At 38.8% G+C, this 14,524-nt stretch overlaps 1 protein-coding gene across 1 annotated transcript in view; it reads right to left on the bottom strand.

The window, feature by feature from the left end:
* Positions 1-10,083: 10,083 nt before the first annotated feature.
* Positions 10,084-14,524, bottom strand: part of Tmem182 (transmembrane protein 182) — a 53,924-nt gene continuing 49,483 nt past the window's right edge. Inside the window, exon 5 of the mRNA XM_042695553.1 lies at positions 10,084-10,304. Coding sequence (XP_042551487.1) covers positions 10,084-10,304 — 221 coding nt within the window. The remainder of the gene's footprint in view (positions 10,305-14,524) is intronic.

The raw sequence follows: 14,524 nt of genomic DNA, 5'->3' as shown, positions 1-14,524 counted from the left end.
ATCCTAGACTAGCAGAGGTAGTGAGAGAAATAAGATGGGCCCGAGATAAGAATGGGGATGGGGAAAACAAGAAATGGTATGGAGAAATGTATCCAATGACCTCTGAATATTGAGGTAAGAATCCCCGGCTCTATATTGTTAGAAAGGGGGTCATTCAAAATTGGAATAACAATACCAATATCATGAGCAGATACCATTATAAGCATTTGCTTTGTGAGAGCACGGTTTCAGATATCCCGAATGAGCATTTCACTGCGTGACTCCATGCATGAGAGGACCAAGGCACACACAAGTTTACATCATTGCTCCACATTGTGCGATACATGGTGGAATGTGATTTCAACCTTAGCCCGCTCTTTCCAGGGCAATCTCTCAACACAACCTCCTACCACTCTAGTCAACACTAAGTGGGCACCATGCTTGGAGTTTTTCCATGTTACGTTGTTGAGGGAAAAGTGAAAGCACTCAGCACCTTTCACACTGTTTGTCTAGCCAAGTATTTAAAAGGGTTTTCATTCATATGACCAATTCAACAGGTAACCCTAAAAATATCTTGTTTTCACTCAAAAATACCTAAACCATTTTCCTTTCCTTACTAGAAATAAGCCATTTATTAGCTTAGAAAGGGCATGGGGATTCAAACACATGGAAATGTATTCCCTTTCCAGCTATGTGGCCTTGGACATGTTACACACACTGTTTGCATTCCTCTCAATTGCCTAATGGACAAAAAACAATGACACCACTGGACAATGTCAGAAAAGCCTCTGATATGGAGAAGCTGCTCAAAAATTCAGATTTAACAGCATCAATAAGTTTGTTTTAACTTTCACTCAGTAGAACTTTAGAGAGCACATTTTTATTATTTTTATAATATTTTTTATTTTTTATATAACCCATGAGCTCCTTGGATAAGTGGTCACTTGGTCACTACTTTGCTTCCATCTCTAGTCTATGTGGAGATCAGCAAAATAGATTCCCCAAGGACAAAAGTCAAACACTGGTCAGGTTAGCCTGAGCCTGGGAAGGGCCACTTGGCTGTGGTTGGAAGAGCACAGACAAGCTTTGAAATAGCACACCCCAAAAAGTTACAGCCATAGTATGAAGCAAAAAGCCAAGTTCACAAAATTTCTCTGCATGACCTTCTTTTAGTCACCTATTAGCACTGTCTCATTGCCTCTAGTGGCAGAATTATGGATGAGCTTTTTTTCTTGCTGTACCTCTGGGCTTTTTAATGTCAAATGACTATGTGTTACTTTTGTAAAGAAAAATAGCTTGGAGAATTAAAATATTTCATTAATATGTTTTTCTGTCCTACTTAGCCTTGGAATAGGCATAACCTTAGAAACTATGTTTGAGAAAGGTTGATAAGTAATGTAAATTTTGGCTTTAGGGTTTGATCAATTAATCTGGAGTGTTTTGCTATCTATAATCAATCCTTAAATACAAGAAAAAGTGGTAGAAGTGGCAAAAGGCTGGCAATGCTGTAGATCAATCAGAAACCATGGATCTACAAGTAAAACCCCTCTACTCTACCAACAGACCCATCTACTCTTTGGCAAATCTCAGAAAGCAGTAAAAATAAACTTTTCTTTTCTTTTCTTTTCTTTTTTGTCAGTTATGGGGCCTGAACTCTGGGCCTGGTTGCGTCCCTCAGCTCTTCAGCTCAAGACTAGCGCTCTACCACTTGAGCCACAGCACCACTTCCAGCTTTTTCTGCTTATGTGGTGCTCAGGAATCAAACCTAGGGCCTCATGCATGCAAGGCAAGCAAGCACTCTACCACTGAGCCACCTTCCAACTCTTCTATATAACTTCTTAGGGAAAAAAAGCATATGGGCTGTAGTAGTAGCTCAGTGGTTGATTGCATGCTTACCTGCTCAAAGTCATACTTTAGCTCCCACGACAATAAAAAACTAAAAAGAGCTTGCATTCGTAGCTCATGCCTGTAATCTTAGCCATACAGGAGGCTACAACTCTGAGGACTGTGATTTGAAGCTATCCAGGCAGAAAAGTCCAAAAGACTAATCTCTAAAAATTAACTAGGAAAAAGCTAGGCTGGAGATGTGGCTCATGTGGAAGTATACAAGCAAAGCAAAGGGGGAGGTTGGGGCCAAACACTGTGCAGAAAAAAAAAATAAGGATACATGAATTAGGAAATTTCAGTTAGCCCAATTGAGCTTATTTTTAAAAATCCTCTTTTATATTTTTTCATTTTTGATATATACTATACTTTGCTTTTGTCTTAAAGTATTTTCATAAATCTCAAATAAACAAATGAAATGACATAGAATTATAGCCTAACTTCTAGTATAATACTGTGATATACATTTTGATTTTCCTTTTTTGGGAAACAGAGACTAAACATTAAACCAGTGGATAGCTTTCCAAGAATCACCAGAGTTCTTTTAGCGAGGAATAACACTAAAGGCATCAGAAATAAATGAGAAATTTCTTCTTATATTTTCATCTAGAGAAGTCAGGGAACATTTGCTTTCATTAACAAGATGAGTTAGTCCACAACATTCTCATATACTGAGTCCTTTACCACTTCCAGTTACTACTCAAATTTGAACACTTCAATATGTTTTGCTAATAAGCAATGGAGAATATTCTATTTGATCTATATGTGGTGATATGACTTCCTACAAGCCTAGTACTGAATGTGGGAATTAGTGCACTGTCTACAGCAAGAGTTTTATATACCGGTTGATTTGCTAGGGTTTTTTTTTTTTTTTTTGAGGGAGGGCGAGGTTGTTTTCTCTTTGTCAAATTGAATTTAGTAAGTGTCTTACACATGTATTTTCAATGATGTGTCATCAGTTGGGGTGAGGTGTGCCATCACTCTCATTCCACAAACAGCTGCAATGCTGTATTGTCTACTCTCCTTTTGGGTCCTTCCCAAGCCATCAGCTTCTTTCCTCTGTACAAAACAGTTTACAAAATATATAAACAGTGCAGCTACAATGGAAATCAAATCAGAGCTTTCTGAAAAATCTGAAAATAGGAATGCCATCTGACCTAGTAATAGCTCTCCTGGATAAACACCTGGATGAATCCAACAATAGGAATTACACAATAGAGACACCTGCACACCCTTGCTTACAATGCCCTATAGCCAAGTTATGGAACCAGACCAGTTGCCCATCAACGGACAAATGAATACTACTGAAGCAGAAAGACAGTATCGTGTGTTTTCTCTCATTTGTGGAATCTTAAAAAAAATGACATGGAAGTAGAAGGAAGACTATTAGGGAAAAGGCAAGGGACCAACAGGAAGGAGGAGAGGGGATAGTATGGGTACTCAGAAGGGTAAATACCTGATATACGTCTCTGAAAACATCATAATGAAACGTATTACGTATCATGAATACATTAATAAAAAAAGAATAGCACATTATTTTGAACTGCATAAAAAAACTCATAAAGTTCCTTCTCCTGCCTCTCTCTTGCATTCCCTTCTGCCCAATACCTATCTGCTCTCCTCCAGAGACGGGCTTAAGTTTCCTATCAAAACTTCTTACTACCTACCTCCTACCAGTACCAGAAACCAAACAAATTTGCCTTCCACTTCCTTCACTAGGACAAAATGTCTGCTGTTACAACAGTCACTATCTCTAATACCTTTCAGGGCCTCTCTCCTACAAAGCATCCCATTTTTTCCCTAGCTGTCATCCCCTCTCAACAGCATAGTGTTAGATGAAAGTGAGTCCTTCCATACGCACACCCTTTCTCTGGCCTCCCCTGGATCCTGTTTGCTGTCCATTTTGCACGACACCTATCTCCGGCCTCTCTGTAGTCAGTCTCTGATGCACCCACCGGGATGTTTTCTTCTCTTCTGTCACTGTCTCACCACCATCTCTAATGGTCTCATCCTCCATATGGCTTTACATTTGGTGATTCTCAACTGTGAATGAATCTTTAGTTCTGACTGGTTCTGTGATCTCCTTATAGCCATATCCACCTGTCTACATGGACATTATTTTTTCCAGAATCTCAAGCATGACATCAAAACGAGCCATCGATTTCTTTCTCCACCAGCTTGTTTCTCTTCGTCTTCCTATTCTAATCTTCTCCTACCACGCATTGGCTTTGATTAGAAAACTAGCCTCTTTTCTAACTCCATCTCTATCCTATCACAGTCCTTTCAATTTTTCTCTTCAAAATATACTTTACTGGCCCCAGCATTCAAACTTTCTCCCCCTTCCAATGCCCAAATATACACACTGCCTTGTGATCACTAGAATGTATCTATCGAGCTCTTTCCATAGTGGCCTCCCTACACCAAATTCTCTGGTCACTATTTTTCAGACAGGTAAGGTCTTTTATTTTTAACATCCAGGATACTTAGAAATGTCCCCTCAGAAAGAACTTTGCTGATTATCCACGAAGTCTGATACCAAACTGTGTGCATGTCATGTCTTGTGTAATTTTCTTTAGGGGAATTAACACTTTCTTTTTTCGTTGGTCATGGGGCCTAAACTCTGGGTCTGGGCACAGACACATAATATAGGTGTCTAAGTTTTTGCAAATTGTTGTATCTAAATGCATATACATCACTGATGTATACCAACATGCATAGGTAAATGAGTGTATATATATATATATATATATATATATATATATATATATTCCCACAGGTTAATTTAACTTTCTAAAATTTAGCATCTCTTCATGACATTTGCTTTCTTTTTTCAGAAAAAAAAGACTTCACTTGTGTTTGTGGAAGATAAAGATATTTCCCCTAGTTCTTAATTTCCTCTAGTTCTTATAGTGTCAATGTGTAAATTACACTAAAATAAGAGGAAATGTGCATTATTCTTTGCACATCATTGTTATTTGGAATATCTTGTCTAAATACCCTATTTGTAGGGAGTTCTACTGCTAATACTATCTGCAAGCAAAATGAATTTTTTAACTGTGGCAGTCTCCTTTGTTTCATAGAAATAATGGAAAATGAAATATTTTGTAAAGAAATAAGGGAATTTAGAAAGAATTGTCACCTAAATAAAGAACTGTCCTATACTACCAATGACATACCTCAATAACTCCTTGGCTACCAGAAGCATAAGAATATTAAAATCTTTGCTCTTTGTGTGCCTATTTTATTCCATGAAGGCCTGTCCCCACTCACTGATGTGGACATGTCCCCAACCATACTTACTTCAAAGCCAGCGAGGACTGTCTCTGACATTTGTGTGACAGGATGCTATTGTCACTCTAAATTAGCCAAAGATTGTTCTAACTTGGCTATTTATAATGATGCATATAAATAAATTACATGTAATTATAAATAAATATATTCTTAATTTATATAGAGAGAGATCCGATTATCTAGATAATTTAGATAGATGGAATTATTAGATTTATCACATGATTCTTAAAGCAGATCATTTCACAAAGCTCAGTCTTCCAGGAGTCTTTTTCAAAAAATGCAGCACTTAGGGTCTGGGAAGGTGGGTCAGTGGTAGAGTGCTTGCCTTGCATGCCTGACACTCTAGGTTCCTCACCACCACATAAGCAGAAAAAGCCAGAAGTAATGTTGTGGGGTGCTCGCCTTGAGCTGAAGAGCTGAGGGACAGCGCCCAGGCCCAGAGTTCGGGCCACATGACCAAAACAAAACAAAAGATTAAATTAAAAACATAGCATTAGAATTAAGGTCTCAGCCAGTTGCTGGTGACTTACCCCTGTAATCTCAGGATGCTGAGATTTGAGAAGTGCAATTCAAATCCACTCCAGGCAGAAAAGTCTGTGAGACTCCAGTTACGCAGCAAAAGGTCAGTAAATAAGTGTGGCTCAAGTGGTAGAGCACCAGCCTTGAGCAAAAAAAGTCAACTGAGAGTACAACTGAGTATACATACAACAACAACAAAATCAGGTCTTCAGGTACAGGTATGTTATTTTTCCAAACACATATGGCCCCAATAAGAAGTTCACAGACAATACTATGGGGTAACATGAAACCTAAAAGCCAGAATAGATCTCCCAGAATGTTTCCATTGTCCTTTCAGAGATTTCTCTAATGCGTGTATTCACATGTGGTTCATTCACACTGGTCTTTCATGCCCTGAAGATGGAGTTCCTCACACTTACCTGAGTTAGGCAGCACAGAATCTCTGCATGCTAGCTGGACATTTTAGCATTTCTAAGATCAAGTCTTCCTAAGTGCTCATTAGAATTTTGCCACCTACATTTGATCAGTACTGACAAAATGCCTCCATATTTAAATTCATTCAGGCCAGCAATAAAAATCTTTTCCATTTCATCTATTTATTTCTGAACCTACCATTTCTGATAGAGCCCCACTGAGATCAAATCTGGCTTTGATTTTTCCCATTAATATATGCTTTCCATGTAACCCAGTACCATCATTTTTTCCTCAGGTCTAGCTAATTTCATTTATGATTGCCTCTGACATTCTCGGTCCCTTTATAAGCCCAATTTGGTAACTTCCATGGAAATAAAAATCAAATTATAGTGGAGTTGAATAAATCACCAGTTGAGTAAAAATAGTTCAACAGATACCCAAACAAAAACAACCTGTATCGCTGTCTTTCAAGCAAAATTGAGTTTTAAAATGACTTAGTACATACATGCTAACTCATCCCATCCAGAGTCTCTCTTTCTACCCCCCTCTATGTTCACAATGCCCAGATCTCTCTCTCTCATACACGTACATACCTGCTTATGTTGATGTTATATGATGATGATGATAGATATAGATAGATAGATAGATCAATAAATAATTACCAAATTCTCTACCATACTCCTTTTTATTTAGAATTAATATTAAAATATAATTGCTCTATTTTATAGATTAATATTAACAATGGGAAGTGATCACTAAGAGCAGATCTGAGACTATCTTTTATTTTTTACTAGAAAGCCCACCCATGTGAACACCTAAGTTGAACACTATCATTGTTTGCTGTATAGTTTCTCCAGCCACTGTTAATGCATAGGCTACCTACCACCTACTGACCTAGAGAACAAGTCCAATATGGAAAGATCACAGCTTTCCCAGTGTTCCCTGGGAAAGAGAAAGAAAGATAAGAAAGAAAGAAAGAAAGAAAGAAAGAAAGAAAGAAAGAAAGAAAGAAAGAAAGAAAGAAAGAAAGAAAGAAAGAAAGAAAGAAAGAAAGAAAGAAAGAAAGAAAGAAAGAAAGAAAGGAAGGAAGGAAGGAAGGAAGGAAGGAAGGAAGAAAGGAAGGAAGGAAGGAAAAGAAAGAGAGAAAGAAGGGAGGGAGGGAAGAAAGTGAGAAAGAAGGGAGGGAGGAAAGAAAGAAAGGGAGGAAGAGGAAAGAGAGAAGGAAAGAAGGAAGGAGGGAAGGAAGGAAGGAAATAGAGGAGGGAGGAAAAGGAGGAGGGAGGAAAGAAGGAAGAAAAAAGGGAGGGAGAAAGATATCAATTTGAACTTTATGATGCAAAATACACATTGTTATAGAACATGACAGAATTTAGCTTAAAATCTTCTGAAAATTAGTAAGTATACCCCAAAGAGAACTAAACATAGCATAAATATTTGGAAATACAGTGTTCTGAACCAGATCAAGAGGCTGTTTCAGCAGCCTACTATCGCTCTCTCACATACAACTCACCTTCATTCCTTCCACTCAGTAAGTAGATGAACAAATGCATTTGGAAATGAGTGTGGCTAAGACATCACAATTCAGAAAGACTCTTATAAGTGTGGCTCTAGGTAATGTGTTGCGATCACACACACACACACACACACACACACACACACACACACACACACACACACACACACACACCAGCTATTCAGCCTATTGCCTTATGATAAGTAGATGGTAGCCACAGCAATGTATTAGAAAATGAGGGTAACCATCTGAAATTTATAAATATTCAAACCTTTACTAAAAGCAGCTTGCATGTGAAATTTAAATGGCATACAGTACTCTGGGAAAAGGTTCCATTCCAAAGTTCTAGGAAAAAGAATTGTATGTTCGGATGACATGAACTAATCAAATATAGCTAAGCATCGTCTGGAAAACTTAATGGCATGCCATAACTTAATATCACAGTCAATATGCATAACAGAGCTCCATAATTATTTCTCTGATAATCCAGCCAAAATAAAAGCAAAGAAGTAATTGAAGCAATATAAAAATGAAACAGAAGAAGACAAAGGAAAAAAAAACACCACAAAAATACACTTATAATATCACTGAAATGACTTCACTTAAGCCAGTTCAACCCAGGAACTTTTAAAGAACGATTGTTGTTGTTGTTGTTGTTGTTGTATTTACAGACAAGTCCCAATGTCACAAAGATGTGCTTGTGAGTGGGTCTGGAGGGAGCTGAGACCTTTGTTATTCCTCCAAGCTCCCTTCTACTAAACAAGGCTTGATGAGAATATATCGGATGCTCGGTGAGGGTTTGGGCAGCATCTCCATTTCGGCCACAGATGGATGGGAAGAAGCCATCCATCTCTCCCAGAGCAGTGTCAAGTGGTCACTGCCATGCCTTCTTCCCGACAGACAGCTGGGGAATGAAGCTTGGAACCCACAACAAAGGTCACATGCTGTACATTTCTCTGTTCTGTCACTAACCAGACTCCTCCATGATAGAAGCTTCCAGAGGCAAATACTACCTAGGTTTCTCAGATGGGTTTGATTTCCATCAACATTCTTACCAAAGGAAGATCTTTGTTTTGAAAAAAAATGTCTACATCAGTGCATAATGAAGAATTATATTTTCTCACAAAACCTTTTCTTCCAGGATGTTAAAGGAAATTGTGGATCTGTAAATGTTAATAGATCTATTGTAAAGATGAAGAAATTGAGGGACAATAATTCAATAATAATTCAAATGATCAGAAGAGCTGAAAAAATAAAACCTGGGGGAAAGTTAACATTACATGGTCTTTTCTAAAGCAAGACTGTTAACATCTTCATATGGAAGTATTTGGAAACTTTATAGCTAGAGATGTATAGCTACAGTATGTTTCATCAATAAATTTTCACTTGCTAAAAGGCTCCGCAATAAGATTTTTAAATGGGAATTTTAAAATATCGAATGGAATTATGTGCTAAGCCGGAGTGGTTGGCTTTGACATATTTTAAACCATATTACATTACATAATTAACCTGCTTTGAGTTCATATAACTCAAATCCATCCTAGGTATCATTTGGTATATAGCTTTGCTTCTTTTAAAGATAGATTAAAGATCAAGCAAGCACACAATTAAGAGAATGAAATTAGGTATCCAGCCAGGTGCCGATGGCTCACACCTGTAATCCTAGCTACTCAGGAGGCTGAGATCTGAGGATCTTGGTTCAAAGCCAGCCCAGGCAGGAAAGTCCATGAGACTCTTATCTCCAATAAAAACCACTAGAAAACTGGAAGTGGTGCTGTGGCTCAAGCGGTAGAGCGCTCACCTTGAGCTGAAGAGCGCAGGGACAGCGCCCAAGCCTAGAGTTCAAGCCCCACGACCGACCCACCGCCAAAAAAATTAGGTATCCAAACTTCTGTAGTCCAGATCCTGAGTGAGTACACACTCCTGGTTCTATTTGTGGTGGTTCCTTCTACTTGTGGCTTCTAATGTACAACTGTTATCTATTTTTAAGTGTTAGATCATTTAATTCAGGAGTCAGTGAATGTATATGTAGATCCCTATGTGAGTAGAGGAAGAAAATTAAATAAATTCAGGCATTTATTTCCTATTCTTCCTTATTCTCCATTTAAAAAATAAAACCTTATCAGTAGGAGTAGATGTCAAGAAGGAGACTTTAAAGAAAATTCTGATTTGTTCCATATTATGGTATTATATGAAGTCCAACCTCCATAAGCAGGAAGTTCACTACCTACCTGTTCCCTAGGAAACTAGGTCCTCAATAGCATAACTTATGATGGAAATGTAATATCTGGAAAACTTCTAGCACCTTCTTATCAGCGGAGAGCAGAAGTAAAATGATTCATTCAAAATGATAACTCAGAAAGTACATCAATTAATTTGGTGCTGGTATTTCTAAAACAAGATGAATAAAACAAAGAGTATGCCATGTTTTCAAATCTACCATAAGAACATTATGAGAACACTGGTGGTCACAGTCTGCTTGCTTAGTGATGTAACTGAATATGATGTCCAATGACTAGAAATAGCAACCCAGCTAAAAGAGAGAAAAATATCCCAGCTGGGGCCAGGAAAAACGACCAGCCATAAAGCACAGAAGGAGTGAACTCCCAGCATTCTTTCATTTTCATGGCTTTGTAGCTTTCCATGTCAGCCACTGCCTGGACCCAGATGACATAGAGCATCACCACCAGGGAGAACAGGACACCTGAAGAAGGAAAAGAAAAGATCTTTAGCGTTGTGAGGCATTGTCCATAAACCACTGTTCAAATCCAATCTCTCCTGAAGTTAAGCTCTATACAAACAGCCCTAGCCGAAACAAACTTGCTCTGGATAGCCTTCATTGCTTGCTTAATAGACAGTTTGCTTTCAGTTATTTACACCTTCTTAAAATTCTTATCTTATTTTGAATTAGCATCCAAAAGATGTTCCATTTTCACAATACCACTGATGGATACTTCAAAGCGCTTTGAGGAAATGCATCAGCAGCATGACAGCAGTGGCAACAGTTGATATGCATTTATTGGGTGCTTACCGTGTGCCAGGAATTGTGTGGAGAGCTCAAAGAACTGAGCATGGTAGTACATGCTTATAATCCCAGCTACTCAGGAGCTGGAGATCTGGAAGAACATGTTTAGGGGCTATCTTACAAAAAAAAATAGCCTATAAGCAAACAAGGCATGGTAGCAAGCACCTACAATGCTCTCTCTATAGGAAAGATGGGAAGGAAGGTCATAGTCCAAGACCAAGACCAGGTAAAAATGGGAGATCTTATCCAAAAACATGGCTAAAGCAAAAATGGCTTGAGCATGGCACAAATGGTCGAAAACCTGCGTAGTAAGTTTGAGGGCTTGAGTTCAAATCCCAGTACTGCTGAAAAAAGCAAGCAGAATGAACGATCCCATCCTCTACAGAACTTACATTCTAGTATATATTTTTTTTACTAGATGCATAGTTTAAAGTGAGATTTCGATGAATTTTTGCTCTAGGTTTTTTAATCAATGTGACCACAGCTAGTAGTTTTCACTGATTGTTTTCACCCTGTCATTCTAACTCTTGTTACACAGTTTTAGTCCAGTTATAGACAGTTATAACTAGAGCTACAATTCAATATGATCCTGAAAGCAGAGCTAAGATGAGCATCACATGACATCAGAGGTAAAATCACTGAACGTACACAGAGGAACACACATGAGTCTCTAAAAGGGAATAGAGCTTAGCTCAGTGGATCACAACTCTAATCCAAGTTACTCAGGAACCTAGGACTTCAGGAACATAGTCCAAAACTATGCTGACCAGAAAAATATGAAAGATTCTATCTTCAATTAGCCATCAGAAATGCTGAATGGAGATATGGCTCAAGTTGTAGAAACTAGCCAAACAAGTAAGAGTCCCTTAATTCAAACCCACTGCCAGCAATGATGATGAGCATAAAATAAAAATGAAACTAAAACATCTACTCTGATGATTAGTTAAGGAATTAGTTTATGGATTAGCATACGGAAATATTATGAATCAACCAGGAATGGGGAATGATGACAAGAGTCTGAAGAACATAAAACCATACATTTGAGACCAGGATCCTTATTAAGAGAAAAGAAATAGGGAGAGAGGAAGGACGGGAAAGGAAAGGAAAGGAAGGAAAATTGAGAGGGAGGGAATGTGAAAAGGGAGGACTAAAGGAAGAAATAAATGGAGGGAGGAAAAAAGACATTATTAATTTATGAACACATATCTAAAAATCTACCATTTCAAAAACACTGTTGGAATTCTAAGAGTGGGAAACCCTTGGCCCTAACCATTGATATGACAGAAAAGCTTTGTGAATCTTAAAATTTGCGAATACCTTTAGCATATATATTTTAGTGTAACTGCTACCATAAAATGACCTGCACACTGCACTGGTACCTGAGCTACAGCCTCTAGAGAAATACCCGTTAGCTCACGAGTAAGTGATAGTCACACACACACACACACACACACACACACACACACACACACACACATCACAACTCAAAGGCTTCCCATTGGCCCCAAAGAAAAATATACTAAGGGCACTCTCTATGGATCCAAAAATCCAATATAAACATGCCGAGAATTATCCTACTCATTGATTGTTGAGTTGAACTATTAGGTGTTGCAGTAGTCAGCTTTCTGTCACCATCACAAAATGCCTGAGATAACCAAATTATAAAGAGGAAGTAATTATTGTGGATCCCGAGCTTTCAGTCTAAGGGGCTTTGGGGCCTGTGACCAGATAACACTTATGATGGCAGTGCACGGTGGAGGAAAGTGTCAGAATCATGGAAGCAGGCAGAATAAGGGGGAGGGAGAAGACAGAGACAGAGAGACACAGAGACAGAGGCAGACAGAGACAGAGAGGGGTGGGTAGGAAGAGAGAATCAAGTGCTCACTGTCGCCTTCAAAAGCATGCCTCCATGCTGGCAAAGAAACTAGCCTTTAAAAGACACTCACTCCAGATTCAAACTCTAGCCAGTTTACCATTTCCATCCTATAATGGCTAATTTATTTGAAGCATTAATGCAACCTTGTTACAAAGACCAGAGAAGGAAGCTTTTGGAGAGAAAAGAGCAGCTTTTGAGAGCCCAGCCACTGATCATACCTACAAAGTTAATTGTGCTCCTACTATATAGAGGGCACCCCCACCCAGGGCCATCAATTTAATAAAGAATCCTGGGAAGCAGGCAGGGGGGTGGCTCATAAAAATGCCAAGGAAGGCCAGGATCAGAGCGTAGACCGGCCCATAATCAGAATACCCGAATTTGTTTTGATGCTTTACTAATGAGAAGCATCCTTCACACCGTGGCCTGTAATGTAAATGCAAATACTGCCACAGGCAGAGCAGTGAAACCACTGAGCAACAACCACATTACTGGGAAATAGTAAAGCCATTGCAGGCAGGCAAACCCCTTACTTCCAAAGCTGTACTTCAGCTTTTTGACAACAATATGGCTAAGCCATGTGTTGTCTGGCGGCTCTGTGCTTTCCAATACATTTTTCTCAGCCAATATATAGACAGTGTTCTCTGAGAATGGAAAGGCCCAGCTTAAATATTTGCATAATAGCTTTCGCATCCTGCAAACACCTTGCAAACCTTTGTGTTGTTTGTTGATAGGGTTGTTATCTTCCTTCTATCGTGTGAATCTCAGGCTTTCAGATTATTCTATGAAAACAGGAAATTGCCTTTATTAAAAATCAGTGGCCTTATACACATCTCTTCAAAAGCTACAAAGCCTATTACTGGATTTAAGTGGTTTAAAAAAGAGTCTTGTAGGTAACAAAGTAGATGATTGTTAGAAAGGAAAAATTAACTTATATTTCAAAATCACTGTTATTTGAAGAAGAACGACATTGTGAAAGAATTGAAGTCATGGCTTTCACAGTTGTCTCTGTTCACTAATTGAAGACACAGACCATTGTAATTGTATCAAATCAGTTTACTATTGTAAAATAATTCTAAAACAATCAGTACCTCCCTACCCATGAAATTGTAAGAGTGTGTGTGTGTGTGTGTGTGTGTGTGTGTGTGTGTGTGTGTGTGTGTGTGTGTGTAAGAGAGAGAGTAACAGACGCAGAGAGTCAGAAGCAGACAGAAGGAAAACAAACTAATAAGCATGGGGAAAGTATTTACAACAAGTGACAATGATTTAACTGAGAAAGTAGCAAGATTGCTTCTTGAACTTGCACAAGGCTCTGAGCAAGTGAAGACTTGGGAGTGTGGAGGTTTTTCCCTACGACATCCACACTGATCAAACCAATAAGTGCACTGATATTAATTGGAATTGTATGTCTCATCACTAGAACATTGAGTTACAAATTTGAAAAGGATTAATAGCTTCACTGAGACTGATGGCATTCAAGTGGAATGGACTATATCAGTACAGGATGGTAATTACTAGACAGATAGGTCATAGGCACATGCGTCGATAGATGTGTGAGAGGAACAAGCAGAGAAGTAACATTGATGCTGTGGCTCCTGCCTGTAATAGAGACTTGAACCTAGCCAGGGCAGAAAAGTCCATGAGATTCTAATCTCCAATTAACCAGCAAAATCCTAGAAGGGGAGATTGTGGCTCATCTGGTGGAAGGCCCGCCTTGAGTTCAAGTCCCAGTATCAGAAAACAAACAAACAAAAAATTTAAAAGGAATAAAACAGAACAGAGAACAATTATTATTATTTTTTTTTTTTGGGTCCGGTTGTGGGGCTTGAACTCTGGGCCTGGGCGCTGTCCCTCAGCTCTTCAGCTCAAGGCTAGCGCTCTACCACTTGAGCCACAGCACCACTTCCGGCTTTTTTCTTTTTGCTTATGTGGTGCTGAGGAATCGAACCCAGGGCCTCGAGCATGCAAGGCAAGCGCTCTACCACTGAGCCACCTTCCCAGCCCGAGAACAATTATTTTTACCCAA

The sequence above is a fragment of the Dipodomys spectabilis genome, unplaced genomic scaffold, assembly GCF_019054845.1.
Source record: "Dipodomys spectabilis isolate Male_0828 unplaced genomic scaffold, ASM1905484v1 ptg000187l, whole genome shotgun sequence".
Lineage (NCBI taxonomy): Eukaryota > Metazoa > Chordata > Mammalia > Rodentia > Heteromyidae > Dipodomys > Dipodomys spectabilis.
The sequence above is the reverse complement of the archived record's forward strand: the minus strand, read 5'-3'. Positions and strand labels throughout refer to the sequence as shown.